Here is a 15,195-nt window from a genome sequence, read left to right on the forward strand (position 1 = left end):
GTAATGGAGCTCTATAGTGCTACATCCTGCATTACTGCATTGCAGACAACAATTCTTTAAAAAAAGGATGTTTTTCAGTATTTTCATACGAGCACTTAGTGTCCATCCAGGTTGTTTTGAGGTCAGAGTTTGGTTCATTTTGGTAATGTCAGTGCTGTTCATGTAAACCCAGGATGTCAGTCTTCCCAAGCATGAAATTATTCTTAATATGCAGTTCCCTGTTTTTTTCTTTTTTAACTAAATTCAGTTAAGGTTAAATTTAAAGTTTAGAAGTTGACATTTTGATGCGTATGAACCCCTTGAAATCATTTTAGGTGTTCTAGTAAGTAGTTCTAGGTGTTCTAGTTAGTATTCTAGTAAACACTTTGACATTGTTTTTTCAACACAAAAGATTCTCCATTACTTCTGGCATCAGTAGTGAAGGGTAAACCTTTCAGTTTAAACTACTGCAGTCATTTTCTGTTACTGAACTGAAATTCTGTTAATGTTCAAATTTACTTCATTTTATCATTAAAAAAAAAAAAAGTTTATATATTTATATATAGACCAGCCACTTTATTTGGCTGCTTGTCAACGCAAATTTCTAATCTGCCAATCACATGGCAGCAACTCAATGCAATTAATCATGTAGACATGGTCAAGACGGTCTGCTGCAGGTCAAGCTGAGCATCAGAATGAGGAATAAAGGTGATTTAAGTGACTTTGAATGTGGCATGGTTGTTGGTGCCAGACGGGCTGGTCTGAGTATTTCAGAAACTGCTGATCTATGGTATTTTCACGCACAAAAAAGACAATATCTAGTGAGTGGCAGTTCTGTGGGTGCAAATGCCTCATTGATGCCAGAGGTCAGAGGAAAATGGCCAGACTGGTATGAGCTGATAGAAAGGCAACAGTTACTCAAATAACCACTCGTTACAACCGAGCATCTCTAAAAGCACAACAAAACAATCACAATCAAAGCTAGAGGCAGATGGGCTATAGCAGCAGATGACCACACCGTGTACCACTCCTGTCAGGAAACTAAGGCTACAATTTGCACAGGCTGACCAAAATTGGACAATAGAAGATTGGAAAGACGTTGCCTGGTCAGATGAGTCTTGATTTCTGCTGCGACATTCGAATGGTAGATGGTACATTTAGATTTTGGCGTCAACAACATGAAAGCATGGATCCATCCTGCCTTGTATCAACGGTTCAGGCTGGTGGTGGCGATGTAATGGTGTGGGGGATATTTTTGGCACACTTTGGTTGTGTAGTACCAACTGAGCATCATGTCAATGCCACAGCCTACCTAGGTATTGTTGCTGACCATATCCATCTCTTTATGACCACATTGTACCCATCTTCTGATGGCTACTTCCAGCATTAATAATGCGCCATGACATAAAGCACAAATCATCTCAGACTGGTTTCTTGAACATGACAATAAGTTCACTGTACTCAAATGGCCTCCACAGTCACCAGTATATGTATATATATATATATATATATATATATATATATATATATATATATATATATATATATATATATATATATATATATATTTTTTTTTTTCTATGTTTTATTGTGGCTGCAATAAATATAAATAAATACTATATAATCTGAAGGTCAATATTATTAGCCCTCCTATAGAACCTAATTAACCTAGTCAAGCCTTTAAATTGCACTTCAAGCTGAATTATAATGTCTTGAAAAATATATTGTCAAATATTATGTGCTGTCATCTTGACAAAGATAAAAGAAATCAGTTATTGGAATTGAGTTATTAAACTACTATGTTTATAAATGTTAAGAAATCATTAGCCATATTGTGAATGTTTAATATAAAGAGTTTGTTTTTAGCCTCCTGTGTTTTAGTTATTTCACATCAAAGCCAGTGCAGTTTACTTAATTGCATTAAAAGTCATATTACTGAACCTATACAGAGGTGAAAAAGACGAGAAGATTCCAGACTACACTTGTGCGTTTGCATCTGAACTCTCTTATATAATATGAGCGAGCGAGAGAGAGAGAGAGAAACCGGGGGTGTGAATATCAACTTCCCTTTTTAGAAGTTTCCATAAAGGGTAGCTTTTGTGAGTTGCATTGTGATTTAATCAAGTACGGGTTAGACGGGGTGAGACCATCCATGTATTTCTTTATCCCAGTAAAAAATTCACTCAAGAGACCTTGTCTGAGAGTTAAAACATTGTAAGCATGTACATCAGTCATCTAATCCCAGAGCTTTACCTCACATCGCATAAACCTCTGTGACCTTCCCTTACTATGTCCTATGTCTAAGAGTGGAAGCTGTCCTCATACTGACCTATGACTAGCCTTAGCCTTGCCAAAACTAACCTCATCAATGAATACTAAAGCAAAAGCCAGCAATTTCTGCTAAAAGCAACAATGCTCAACTTTAAGCAGCTTGCGTGTGGATTGTTTGGATCCGAACGACTAGCTCTTGTGGTCAGGGTTCACGGTTCATTTCATTTATGACTTGTCCTCAGGCAAACGTTCTCTAGCTTTACCTGCTGGAAATGACAGAATAAAGCCTTGTAAATATAAAGATAGATTTTTTCAAACCTTTCATGGAACCTAATATGTAATGATCAAATAGTCTTGAAGGAGCTACACTTGAAAGTACTGTGTATAGCTACTGTACTTTTACATGTTGATGTAAATAACTCATATGCACTGCATATCAGTTCCTCCAGGATTTCATAAAAAAAAAAAAAATGTAGATTTTTTTTACGAATACAAAGATTATTTTGCAGTACTGGGTTATGGGTGGATGGGTATGGAGTCAATATAGGGCCATATATACTTGCAAAATAAGAGAAAGTTTTGCAAACAAAGTATAAAGTATTGAGCTAAATAAATAAAAAAATAAATGTAAATCTCCAAAAATCTAAAATAATTTTTGACAAATAAAAACTAATTTTGCTTAAAAAAATAATGAACAGCAAAGGGACAATTAAGTTTTGAAAAAAATAAAATTTAATTTGCAAAAAAAAAAATCAAGTAGTGCAAAAAAAAAAAACTGAAATATTTGCAATAAAAAACTACATATATTTGCAAAACGTTTACTTTATAGCATTACCTTTACAAAACACGTCCAGTCAATTGCTATGCTCATTTTGATTAGCTTTTTAGTCAACCATGAGTTTGTGATGCTGTTTCTCTTTGCGCTTCACGTTTCTGCGGATTTCACTTTGTGGCCCTGATATGATAAGGGTGTTGCAGTCAAAATGGTCACGGTCAACTAAAAAGCAATCAAAATGAGCTTTGCAATTGATTGGATGGGTTTTGTAAAGGCAAAATGTTTGGCAAATATATATATATATATATATATATTTTATTTTTTTTTTTTCAACTGCTGTTCTTTTTTCGTTTGCAAATTTTATTTTTATTTCTCTAGATACCTAATTTTACCTTTGCCGTTCTTTATTTTTGTTAAAAAATATTTTTATTTCTTAAATAAATTTTTGTTTTGCGTTTTTTTTTTTTATAGATTTGCATTTATTTATTTATTTATTTATTTATTGTTCAATACTTTATTTTTTGTTTGCAAAACTTTCTTTTATTTTGCAAGTATTTATGGTCTTAGATTGACTCCATAGGATAGCTGCACTCTGTAAAACATGCATGAATAGTTGGTGGTTCATTCCACTGTGGCGACCCCTGATAAATAAGGGACTAAGCCAAATGAAAATGAATTAATGAATGAATAAAATTATTATGTGGTAAGTTTTAGCTAAATTTGCAACATTTATTTTATTGTTTTGCTGTGAAAATATGCACACATCCTTATTCTTTATTAATTTTTTGACCTCAGGAATCATTGATTTGTGTAATTTTTATAAAGGAAACACAGGGAAACCAAGAGAAACTAGACTTTACCCCTAAAGATGCTGTACCATATTTGAAAATGAAACCAACTGTTTTAAAATAATTTACCCATGTTGTTTGATGGCTATTTGAATACATTGGTGGACATGCAGTAACATTTTTCAAAACAACGTTTGTCACTGTTCTAAAGCTAATCTTCTTAAGATTATCTGACATGTATACTGTGGGGCTATTGAATGCTTAACTCTTATTGTATAGTGAACACACTAAGTTGTGGAATTAATTTGGTTATTTCAAAATTTAGATTTTCAGAAGAACCAAAATCCACAATAACTGCAGGTAAATACACCTATTACTGTACATTTAATACCCAGTAAAACCTGAGATTGCAGTAGATTCTTTATGAAATCAGGAGCCATCAATTCCTCCAATTTCTATACGTTGCAGAGATGAGGTGATGCAGTGTGAACCTGCTTTTCTAAGTGAAAGATATTTTCAATTGGGTTCATGTCAGGTGAATATTTGAGCCAGGACATTAACAGAAATTCATCTTAATTTTTCTTGAACTGTTCTTGATGGTTTAAGCAGTCTGATGTGGTGTATTGTCCTGTTGTCACGAATTTGGTCCACAACAATATTCATACACCTGATAGCTATCTGAGATTTTGCTGTTGAGATATCAACAGGTTTAATTAGCCACAGCATCACTCACAGTATAACATTTCTGTTGGCTTGTGTTGCCCAGCAGTTTATCCAGATGGCCGAGCCTCTGTTAGAAATTGCCATACATTTATATGCACTCAAGCATTGACGTGACACTCAGACCAGGCTACTTTCAAATCACAACAGTCTAATCTTGATGATCTTGGGGTCTAATTCTATTTCATTCATTTCGCTTTTAGTATCTTTTTAATGATACCTAAAGTACAATATAAACTTGAGTTTCTTGGAGTACTTCCACAGTCATTGCAAGCAATTTTTAAGTAAGTCATTGCTAATCCTAGGATCTACCTCACTCAAGGTGGAATTACATTGCAATTTTATAATGCCTGAAATGTGTTTAATGTTATTACATTATGTGATTATTGTGGAGAGAATTATTGCAAATGTGATATGCAATTGCAAATCATAATCACATATCAATTGCATATCTAATACTTTGTTGCATTTGTAATGTTGTCAAAATACATTTAAAATGTACATTAAATGTTCTGTATATTTAAAAAAAACTAAGGTATATACTTAAGTTGTAAAGAAGTATACTTGGATTATATATAACGTAAGTACATGTGTCTACAGTAACATTAAGTTAACATGGTTTGCTTATCACTAGTTTAGTTGCACACAAGCACTACTTTTAGGCTAAACTAACTAAAGTGTATTATATAAAATAAGTTGGTCCAATTTAGCAATCCTTATTCTTCCACAGTTCCTTATTGACCATATTTGCAATAGTCATGAATATTAATCAGCTCTGCTCTGATGCTCTGAAAGCTTTGTTGGCATGACTTGATTATGTATTACACAGTGTATATACGTACACACACACACACACACACACACACACAAACATTTTTTAAAATGATTACATACACAAATAAGAACAAAATAGGATACTATCATACTAATATGATTATTTAAAATATAATGAAAGAGAATTATAATTAATAAAATTGCACATGCATGCAGGTGGTTTGTTAAAATGTTTCTGGCTAGTTTTTTACTAATAAAACTAATGTTAGAGATCTAAAATATAGTGTAAATATCTGGAAATTCGAGATTTATGTGGGTTTAAAAGTGGTGTGACGAGATCTCGTATGACGAGATCTTGCAAGATTAAATCGCGATGAGATTTCTCGTCAAGGTGAACAGTTGTCTCATGAGTTGTGATGTTATGATGGAGATGAAGGTGAAATTAGCATTGAAGATTGAAATCAGAATTGGATTTGAACTGCAAATCAAGAGTTCAGCAGCTGCCGCGTTAAACAGAGGCTAAAAATGCAGCCACACACATTATGGTTCGGAATGATGCTATGGAATAACACTTCAAATATGCCTAAAGTCGTAATTGTCATAAACACAAATGAAATTAAGACAATGTAGTCGTATTACTGAAGAGCAGTACAGAAATGCAAACACCGCAATCAAACTATAACTGTCATATAGGATGTTTAGCCACATTTTGTGACAAGATAGTGCTGTTTGACACTAATCTTTGCACCTACTGAGCGTTTATGCTGTTCAGGAAAAGCAGATTTTTTTTTTTCCTATTTGCATGCGGTATTAAATTATATTAAAACAACTCTCTCCCATCAGTCTTTATATCATATCGGCATGATCGCATCCAGTATAGCCTAGAGTAAGTCATGGGGGCAAGAATGAAATCTTGCTGAACGAAAGTGAAACTGATTTATTAAATAAAAAAAAATTAAACACCAAAACTTGCATGAATTTTATTTATTTTGTTTTTAAAAAGGGGTTCGATTTCTCATGTGAAACTGTACAGGGGAGAACCCAGTCAGTTTAAAGCTAAATATTTAGCAATGTTTGCATGTCCTTTATAGCATAGAATTCCTTAAAATATAAATAAAATTCCAGTCATTATTATTTTTTAAAGCACACAAATAGTTTTGCAGTTTGTGATTTTATTTTCTTCAGTTAACTAAAAATATTTTTCCATTAATATATTAGCAAATATTTTTCAGTGTTTGCATGTCCTTTACTGCATAGAATTCATTAAAATAGAAGTAAAATAACATTCAAATTACAAGTTGATTTTAAAAAGCACCTAAATAGTTTTGCAATTTTTACTGTTTTACAGTCAATTTTTTTTTAAATAGTGTTAAAATCTCATCTCGTCTCGTTCTCGTGAACCCAATTTGGTGTTTTATCTCGTTTTGTGTTGTAAGTGTCTTGTCACACCCTTAGGATTTAATGTTGTTGTCATTTTTACAGAAAATTCTCCTCAGTGTCCACTATTCTCTCTTTCTACCCATCCCTCTCTCTCTGTACAGTTGTCTGCATATCAGTGGCTCAAGCCTCCGTAGCTACTAAAATGTTTTGGAGTGAGCAACAGAGTCTTGGGATGAGTTAATCGGAAGTAGTATAAGCCATTTAAATAGGGTTTGTCAGACAATTAAGGAATTTGCCACCAGGTGAAAGATTAACACCGATAGGCACGGAGCACATTTAGGCCACACCCACACCACAGGCTGGGGTGTCTATCTAACCGTCTACATTGAATTTGTACTACGGGATGCTGCCTTCCTTGTCATGTTTTACTTACAAAAAACAACAACAATGGCTAAAGCTGCTATGTGAGTGCACATTAAACATACTTAAAACCCAGAACTAAGTTTGTACAAGCTACCAAACTGAAAAAAAGAGAGACATTAAGAAAGGAAAAAGTGGATACAGTCAATAAGAGTTGGGTTAAGCATGAGATGGTATCATTAACCTTAAATCAAAGCAATGGGAGTCTATGCAGTGTTTATTTCACACTGTTTCTGATCATCTTTACATAAATATGTTTACAAACCTGCACTGACCCAGAGCAAACGTCATGCGTACACTAGTGCTCATATTTTTTGTGGATAATCTGGAATAGGTGGAATTAAAACTAGGGATGATCTAGGTTAAAGAACAGATTTGGATTGAACATTCCCACAGATACCAGATACTGACAAAACAAGATAGGACTGTCACGTGGACATGGTAGCATGTAAGTGTATGTGTTATTTATTTACCCCAGTACTTAAATCTATATTTAATACTTATATTTATACTTATATGACATTTTAAGTAAATAATTGTTCACATCATTTGGATGACTTTAAATGTTTCTTGTGTAAACAGTAATTTGCCCCAAAGCAGGAAATAGCTGCTCTGATTTATAACAGCTTGTCTAAAATCATGTAGTCATTTATAGGTCAGGGGAAATCATTTTTGAAAATTATTATTTAAAAAAAAACTATCCTCCACATGTTCCACAATAATCCAGCTAATAGACATAAATATGGCTGTTATTCTCGTGTATGCTATCATCCATGCAATATATGCCGTGACATACTTACTATTTATATATGCTATATTGATAAAGTACTCTTCACGCACGCTACTCTGAGCATGTAGTCAGTTTTGCACTCATTGCGTTTCTGACATCTCTGTGACCTTGTCTGATGGATTAGCCTCATTACAGATGGAGGTACAGCATGTATGCATTGATTTATGCCACATTACATTTCATTTTTTTTTTTTTTTTTTTTTAGAAATGCTTAGCCATCTGATTCAGGATCAGCAGTTTCTCTCCACATGTAGTTTGGTGTTTCTTTAACTTCAGGCACTTTTGACACTGTTTGTAGGGTTGCAGTGATGGAAACTAGTAAGTTGTTTTCGTGGAATAAACTTTTAGAGTTGTTTGTACAACTAATTTCAGAAATATCAAGTGATGTATCCTAAATATACACAGCTAAATAGTGTGTTACTTTATATAGTTTTAGACTTTCACAAAAACTGTAGTAGAAACATTTTATAAAGTCTGATAATGTAATCCAAACTAAAATGCACAGGTTCATCAGGTTTAAACTGTGAATGAAGTATGAACTATGAGAATTGAAGAAACTGTTAAATTGACCAACAATTGCCCTCAATCTTATTGAAATTCTTTTGAGATGTGCTGGATAGTGTCTACACAGTGTTTAGATGTATGCAGCTTTAAACATACATTGTAAAAATATCTGTAAATTAGCAGTTTTCTTGCTTGATCTAACCTTGAAAAGTTTAAAAAAATCACTTTTATTAAAGGGCACCTATGATAATAATCATCTTTTGTAAGCTGTTTGGACAGAACTGTGTAGATATAGTGTGTCTGCAATCATATTGGAGTGATAAAAACGCAATAATTCTCTTTTGAAATCTCCTGACATTAAAATAGGATCCAAATCTCTTCAATTTTGAGGCCCACCGCAACGTGATGTAGGCATACGGTTTCCCCGCTTACCGAATTGATTGACAGCCATGTATTAACATGTCTCCATAGTAATGTGTATAATCATATCAATGAGACAGGACATGTGCAAAGCAACTGGGATTAAAAGATCTGTTGAGCTCTCTGTGATCATCAATCATTATCAAATGTGATCAAGAATGAGTTTTACAAGTTTAAAACATTTTTTAAACAGTGCATGTTTGTAAAGAATTACACCGATTTTACAAATTTTAGTTTATCACCACAGCCACGTCAGTACAATTATAAAAGAACATGCTTTAATCCCAGTTTGTGATGGGGGTTTTGAGCTGATACTTTACAGAAACTTTCTGGGGACACAAAATACTTATCTTAACACTTGAAAAAGGGATAAAATAGGTGCCCTTAAACATTTAATAGTTTAAAGTAGGGCTAAATAATATTGAAAAAAACGTACATCACTTTATTTTATTTTCCTGCGAGTTTAATTTCAGTACATTAGATTAAATGATATGATTTTGTAGGAAAGTGCATGTGCATGAAATATTATAAACCAATCACAAGCATTGATAAATTCAATACAGCAAAGATTCAAAAGAAATAAAACATACTGTATGGTTGTCTAGGAGTCAAGATTCAGGCACAAATTGAATAAATAAATGTAAAATAACACTATATGGTGTATCTTCATCGTATGTGTACATAAATAAAATTAGTCTTATAGTTACAAACATAATTTCTTGTGCCTAAATTCTTTAAAGTGGCTTGAAATGCTCACACTGCCTTAAAACACATAAAGATGATAAAATGATAATTCATTTAATGGTTGAAATTTTCAATGACAACAAATCATGTATGGTTTAAACTGTGGTTCATATTCAACGGTAATATCATAATCCTACGATGTGACTACTGTGGATACACACATTGTGGTATCAATGCTAATATAATATATTGTGCAGCCCTAGTTTAAATTGATATATCGTCTGGGTTGGTGTTGTATATTACTGTACAAAAACCTTTCTCAATATTTCTTGTACATAAGTTTATTTCAGACTACTAAAATGTAAATAAATGTCACTTTGTTAAACTGCAGAGTTAAAGTTTCAAAATCGAAAGTCGACAGAGCAGAGATCAACATTCCAAAGAAATGGAAAGCCCTTGTGAATCACTAAATAAAGAAACAGATATTTTTTACTGTGTATAACTCATTTTCTAAAATGGATTTCTAGTTTAAGATTGAAAGTCAGTGGAAACTAAAGTGGAATTGCAAAATCCTTGAAAAAGCCTTTTAAAACTCAAAACAATTTAAACTAAAAATCAAATATAACACAGATTACAGATCTCCAAAGATAATGGCTTAATGTGCCTCAATTCTGTGTCTTTTGTTTTAGGTGTGTGTAGCAAGCAAGTGGAGAATCTACAAGTTTTTCTGCTGGTGTGTGGACTCAGACGAGTTAAAGATCCTCTGTATCTTGTTGAAGCATTTTCAGGTATTGGTGTTTTGGAAAATCACAGCTCTTCATGAAACATTATCTGTCAGTGGGAGTAATGTGTTTAACCAAATGCATTGATCTTTTCTCTTTCAGAATGGCACAGTCAGAACCCATTAGTGATCCTCATCATCATTGGTCCAAAGGTTAGTTCACTTTAGTCTAGTTCAACTCTGTTTACATGTGGTATTGAGACGCAATATTAAATTAGTCTGAAATGATTTGGAGGTGCCAAAAATCTGGATATACCTAAGCATATATAAATAAAATGTTTAAAACATGGACATGACATACAATGAGCCTTAAACAGGCCAATTGGAACAGAACAAAAAGACAGTTACGTTGTACACAGGATCCTTAATATTTGATAATACCCAGGCTGTGTTTGATTGGCCACAGTGTTTCCTTGTGATATTACAACGATGATCATTTACTCCTCTTTATTTTTAAGTTTATCTAAGCTTATATTCAACTCTTATTTGAAAATTGGAGAAGCAGGAATAGTAAAGCATGTAGCAACACATCTTTACATATATATATATATATTTTTTTTCTGTATGTTGTTAAGCAATGGGAATAAATGCATCGCTGAGTTTATTTAATTTAAAATTTTTGTGTGTGTACTAATAAGAAACCAAGTTTAAAAGAGAAGTTTAATAGATACCGTCTGTCCGATGTGTGCCATCCATCTGTCAACGTCTTTGGTTAACACCAGTTTTTTCTTGGTAGATTAAAGATGTCAGTCACTTCATGATAAAATAAACCTTTCCTGCACTTCCGTTGAAATAGAGTTCACATACTTTTTGACAAATGAAGTATGATTATTTTGCATGCGTTTATTTCAGAGTGAGAGACAGGCAAAGCAGGCACTGAGCTGTGGGAGCGTCAGAGCAGAGCTCATTAATATTTATGAGCATTCCAAATATGGTCAATATGGAACTTCTGACTCTAGGACTACATTCTCTGGTCATAAATGAGCATGTTAAACTTTTTACGGAGAAATTTTGACCTAACCTCAACCACATACCTACCATATGTACATATTTGGCCTTTAGAAATATGTGTCTCAGGGAACAGAATGCCATGACTAACCATGGTTAGTTGCAGCACTTAAATTCTCTGACTCAGGAAATACATTACAAGTAAGAGGCAGCCTCCTACATACTTGGTAATGGCCAGTTGTGAAGACGAAGGACTCGACGCCTGCGGGTGGCGGTTCCTCTGTGGAAGGTGGAGGTGTTTTCTCCATGTTTTGTTCATACTTGCTAAAATCGAATGCAATGCTAAGCCTGGGATAATTGTGTTTATTGTTTTCTGATAAGAGAAATAGTTTAATTTCAGACACAGTATTGCCGACTCCCCACAGCCATGGTGCTAATATTTCATTTTTGACTGTAGGCCTACATACTAAAATTTCACAGAGCTCAGTTAAATTTTCTTTGATTAGTTATCAATAAACTGCCAAAACTAATGGTAAAATACATGTGGTATTTTTTTTATAGTTTAATGTAATTTAAATAAATAAAAAATATATAATTCAATAGTCTACATAGGCTAAATAAATTTAACATATTTATTCAATTAAATAAATAGGCTATTTTCTGAAAAATGGCCACGTCAATGTTTATTCCATCGAATTTAACACAAGACAAATAAGTATAATCAAGCAGTCAATCACGCACTAAAACAAATTGGTTATGGCCTACCTTAACACACATTATATAAATGATAGACAAATAACTTTTTTTGTGAAAGCAAAAGCAAATATTGCTGTTATAAAGTGCGCGGTCTCAAATCACTAACCATTGTGCATTACCACAACACATTTTATTCGCAAACATTTCAGCTGGTTTTAGTTTATAGTTCTTTCATTTCATTTTCGGTTGTTTCTTTTAAAAAGAAATCTATTTATTTAACTTGTTTGTTAATTAAATCCTGTTTTGTAATTTGTTTTTGTCCAGTGTAAAAGGTGTGTTTGTGCATGAAACGTGTTCGTTTAGATGCATGTGTGTGAGAGACCGGCTGAAAGAGCCCTTGCTTCACAGCTCTGTCGATGCCATGAGTGGCTGGGTTTCTTTCTTTCTTTCTTTCTTTCTTTCTTTCTTTCTTTCTTTCTTTACAAAACATTAAAACAGCAGAAAAACATAAAACTTTACAAATTACGTGTCCACTTTTGTAGGCTCAACACAATAGTGTCATAGATCTAGATCATAGCCTAAGCTATATTGAAATCATTAAAAAAATTACAAATATTGGACATAAAAAACACATTAAATAAATAAACAATATAAAATAAACAAAAACTTTAACAGTTTAGGTTTGAACAATAGAAATAAATTAAGCTATTTTAGACAATTTTAAACTTTCATTTTACAAAAGCCTATCTGAAAAAAAAAAAAAAAACAACGGAGGACTTTTGAAATATTATTTATAATAAATATTTGCATATGATGATTAATTAGATCATGCAAACAAGCATTCTTCTTTTTATTATTATTTTTTTGTCATCCACCCCTGCAGCACTGCTTTATAAACAGTTTGGGAAAAACTGCACTAAAAAATGTTCTATGTCCTCAAACAAATGTTTATGTTTTTATATCACGTAATTCTTTTGTTTTGGGGAGATTCAGTGGAGATATTCCGTTCTAAAATATTCAACACTATAAATGTATATTAGAGAACAATTGAACTTTTTGAACCAATGCACTATGGGATCTATAAGCTTGTCCACTTTCAAACACTTTCAGAAATGATCAGAACACATTTCACATTTTGTGGCGCAAATGTGAAGTGCAAACAGTAATATAGTACTCACACTAATTATTTAAAATAAATGTATTACATGTGTTTGATTATTTTATTTGTTTGCTTGTTTGTGTATACAGTAGCTGCTGCTTTGAATAGTGGTTAAAGAAAATGTGCCACCATTTTACATGTGTGAAGTTTCCTAGAGAATCTATTCTTCGAAAGAAACTAGCTGACAAGCATTGTTCTAATTATTCCCATTAACACCCATTCCTGTTGCCGTCATCGCGAGTAAAGCCCTGAAAGGGTTACACACGTGTTGCATATCCACTCATGACTTGATAACCTCTTGAAAAGCCCATAACACATCCTAACATTCTTTTCAAAGAAGCTGTGTCAGTATTGGCGCATGTGAGCAACATGTTTCCTGAGATTCCAAGGTAGCCCTAATTGGATGTAGCAAAGATAACAACATTAGCATGCATTAAGCTGGACTTATCAGAGGCATTTAGAGGCTCACTCGAGCTAGAGCAGTGGAATCATGAAGAGGATTGAGGCTGCGGGGGACTAGCATAAGCTTTGCAGGCCTGCAGTGCTGTGTGGTGCTAGGAGACGCTTGTTAGCTGCTAGGAGCTAATGGCTAGCCCGTGGCAGGCCATCTGCCACTCCAGATTACGTGCCAAGCTGAGGTGCTGCCATATTGCCAAACCCCATAGAGAGGTCACCCTCCCCCTCTGGCCAGAATCAAGACAGTAGTCACTAACATAGACAAATATTTTTAGAAATAAAGGGATTTTAAAAGATTGAAAACAGGAGAAGGAGGAGAAGACAAATAAGCTGCAGGCAAATAAAATGTTGCAGTCCCAAAGTGAAGAGGAACAGGAGCAGAGCAAGTCTGCACAAGACCTCAGGCCTGTTTAACTCCACTTCCCAACCGTGAAAGTTTTACTGTGGAGATGGGACTGCATCTGTGGTTCATGTGGAATTCAGCAACTTTTTCATTCCACTTTATTTTGACTGGGTTGGATGCAATGGTTTGTTCAAGTCTTGCTGGGAAGTTTGTATTGATTAGTTATATGGTAATATAACAATATGGTGCTTTTAAGAAATTCCATTTCGAATCTGGCCTAATTTCCAGTCAGCGATTGAACCTATAGAGCTATGTGGGAGTGAAGGTCCTCTCCTCAGTCATGAGTTTGATTAGTGGAATAAGAATCCAATCGAAAGCCTACATGCAGAGTTCTGTAGGAACATCCTCAAGGTACAGAGGAACAAACCCAGCAATGCATGCAGGGCAAAATTATACCAGTATCCTCTCCTCATGCGCATTGAGAAACGAGCCGTTAAATTTTGGAAACACATAAAAATGAGTGACCCCAACTTTTATCATTTTAAAGCCCTCAAAACCCAAGAAATGGACATTGAAAAAAGCCCCCTGATTCAGATGACCCTGAAGCTCCAAACACGAACCATCACAACGAATGTGACAAACAGCAGGCAGCATCAGGACACAACCATGCTCATTCACAGAATTAAGCCCAATCAAAGTATTAATGCACGATAAGAAGAGTATCTGATTTACTGGAATGCAGCAGTTGGAAAACAAAGTAAACTTCAATGTTATTTAGACCTAAATAGAGGTTATACCACAGCAACATATTCGTTGTGTTGGTTTGTGTTTTTATTTATTTATTTTTTCTGTAATAATTAGATGTTGTTTTTACTGTTGTTAATCAGAAGTTCTTTTATTCAAAATTACATGACATATAACTGTTCATTACTTATTATTTTATTATTTCTTTTATTATTTCTACTTATTATTTTACCTCATATATATATATATATATATATATATATATATATATATATATATATATATATATATATATATATACAGGGCTTTACATTAACTTTTTTAACCACCGGCCACTGTGGCTAGTAGTTTTCCATTGTTACTAGCCACTCTACATTTTGACTAGCCACAATTTTGTTGTTGGGAAAATATACTTTATATGCATAAATTTGACGTTGACATGCTAAAATTACTTGATTTGAATTTTGTGTTGTCCACATGCGTCCTCATTCATTTCACTTTTTGTGTGTCGAGTATGAGTTTGCTCAATGAGCATGAGCAAATGGATCATGGTTTCATTGTGT

At 33.6% G+C, this 15,195-nt stretch overlaps 1 protein-coding gene across 2 annotated transcripts in view; it reads left to right on the forward strand.

Annotated features, from left to right (window-relative positions):
• glt1d1 (glycosyltransferase 1 domain containing 1) overlaps nt 1-15,195 on the forward strand; it is an 87,721-nt gene that overhangs the window by 34,870 nt on the left and 37,656 nt on the right. For both annotated transcript variants that reach the window (XR_015498240.1, XM_087265103.1), the window contains exons 7-8: nt 10,195-10,293; nt 10,390-10,439. Coding sequence is in view for 1 of the 2 variants with exons in the window: in XM_087265103.1 (XP_087121229.1) it covers nt 10,195-10,293; nt 10,390-10,439 (149 nt within the window). In the remaining variant the exon portion in view is untranslated. The remainder of the gene's footprint in view (nt 1-10,194; nt 10,294-10,389; nt 10,440-15,195) is intronic.

Source organism: Danio rerio, chromosome 8, assembly GCF_052040795.2.
Source record: "Danio rerio strain M-AB ecotype USA chromosome 8, GRCz13ab, whole genome shotgun sequence".
NCBI lineage: Eukaryota > Metazoa > Chordata > Actinopteri > Cypriniformes > Danionidae > Danio > Danio rerio.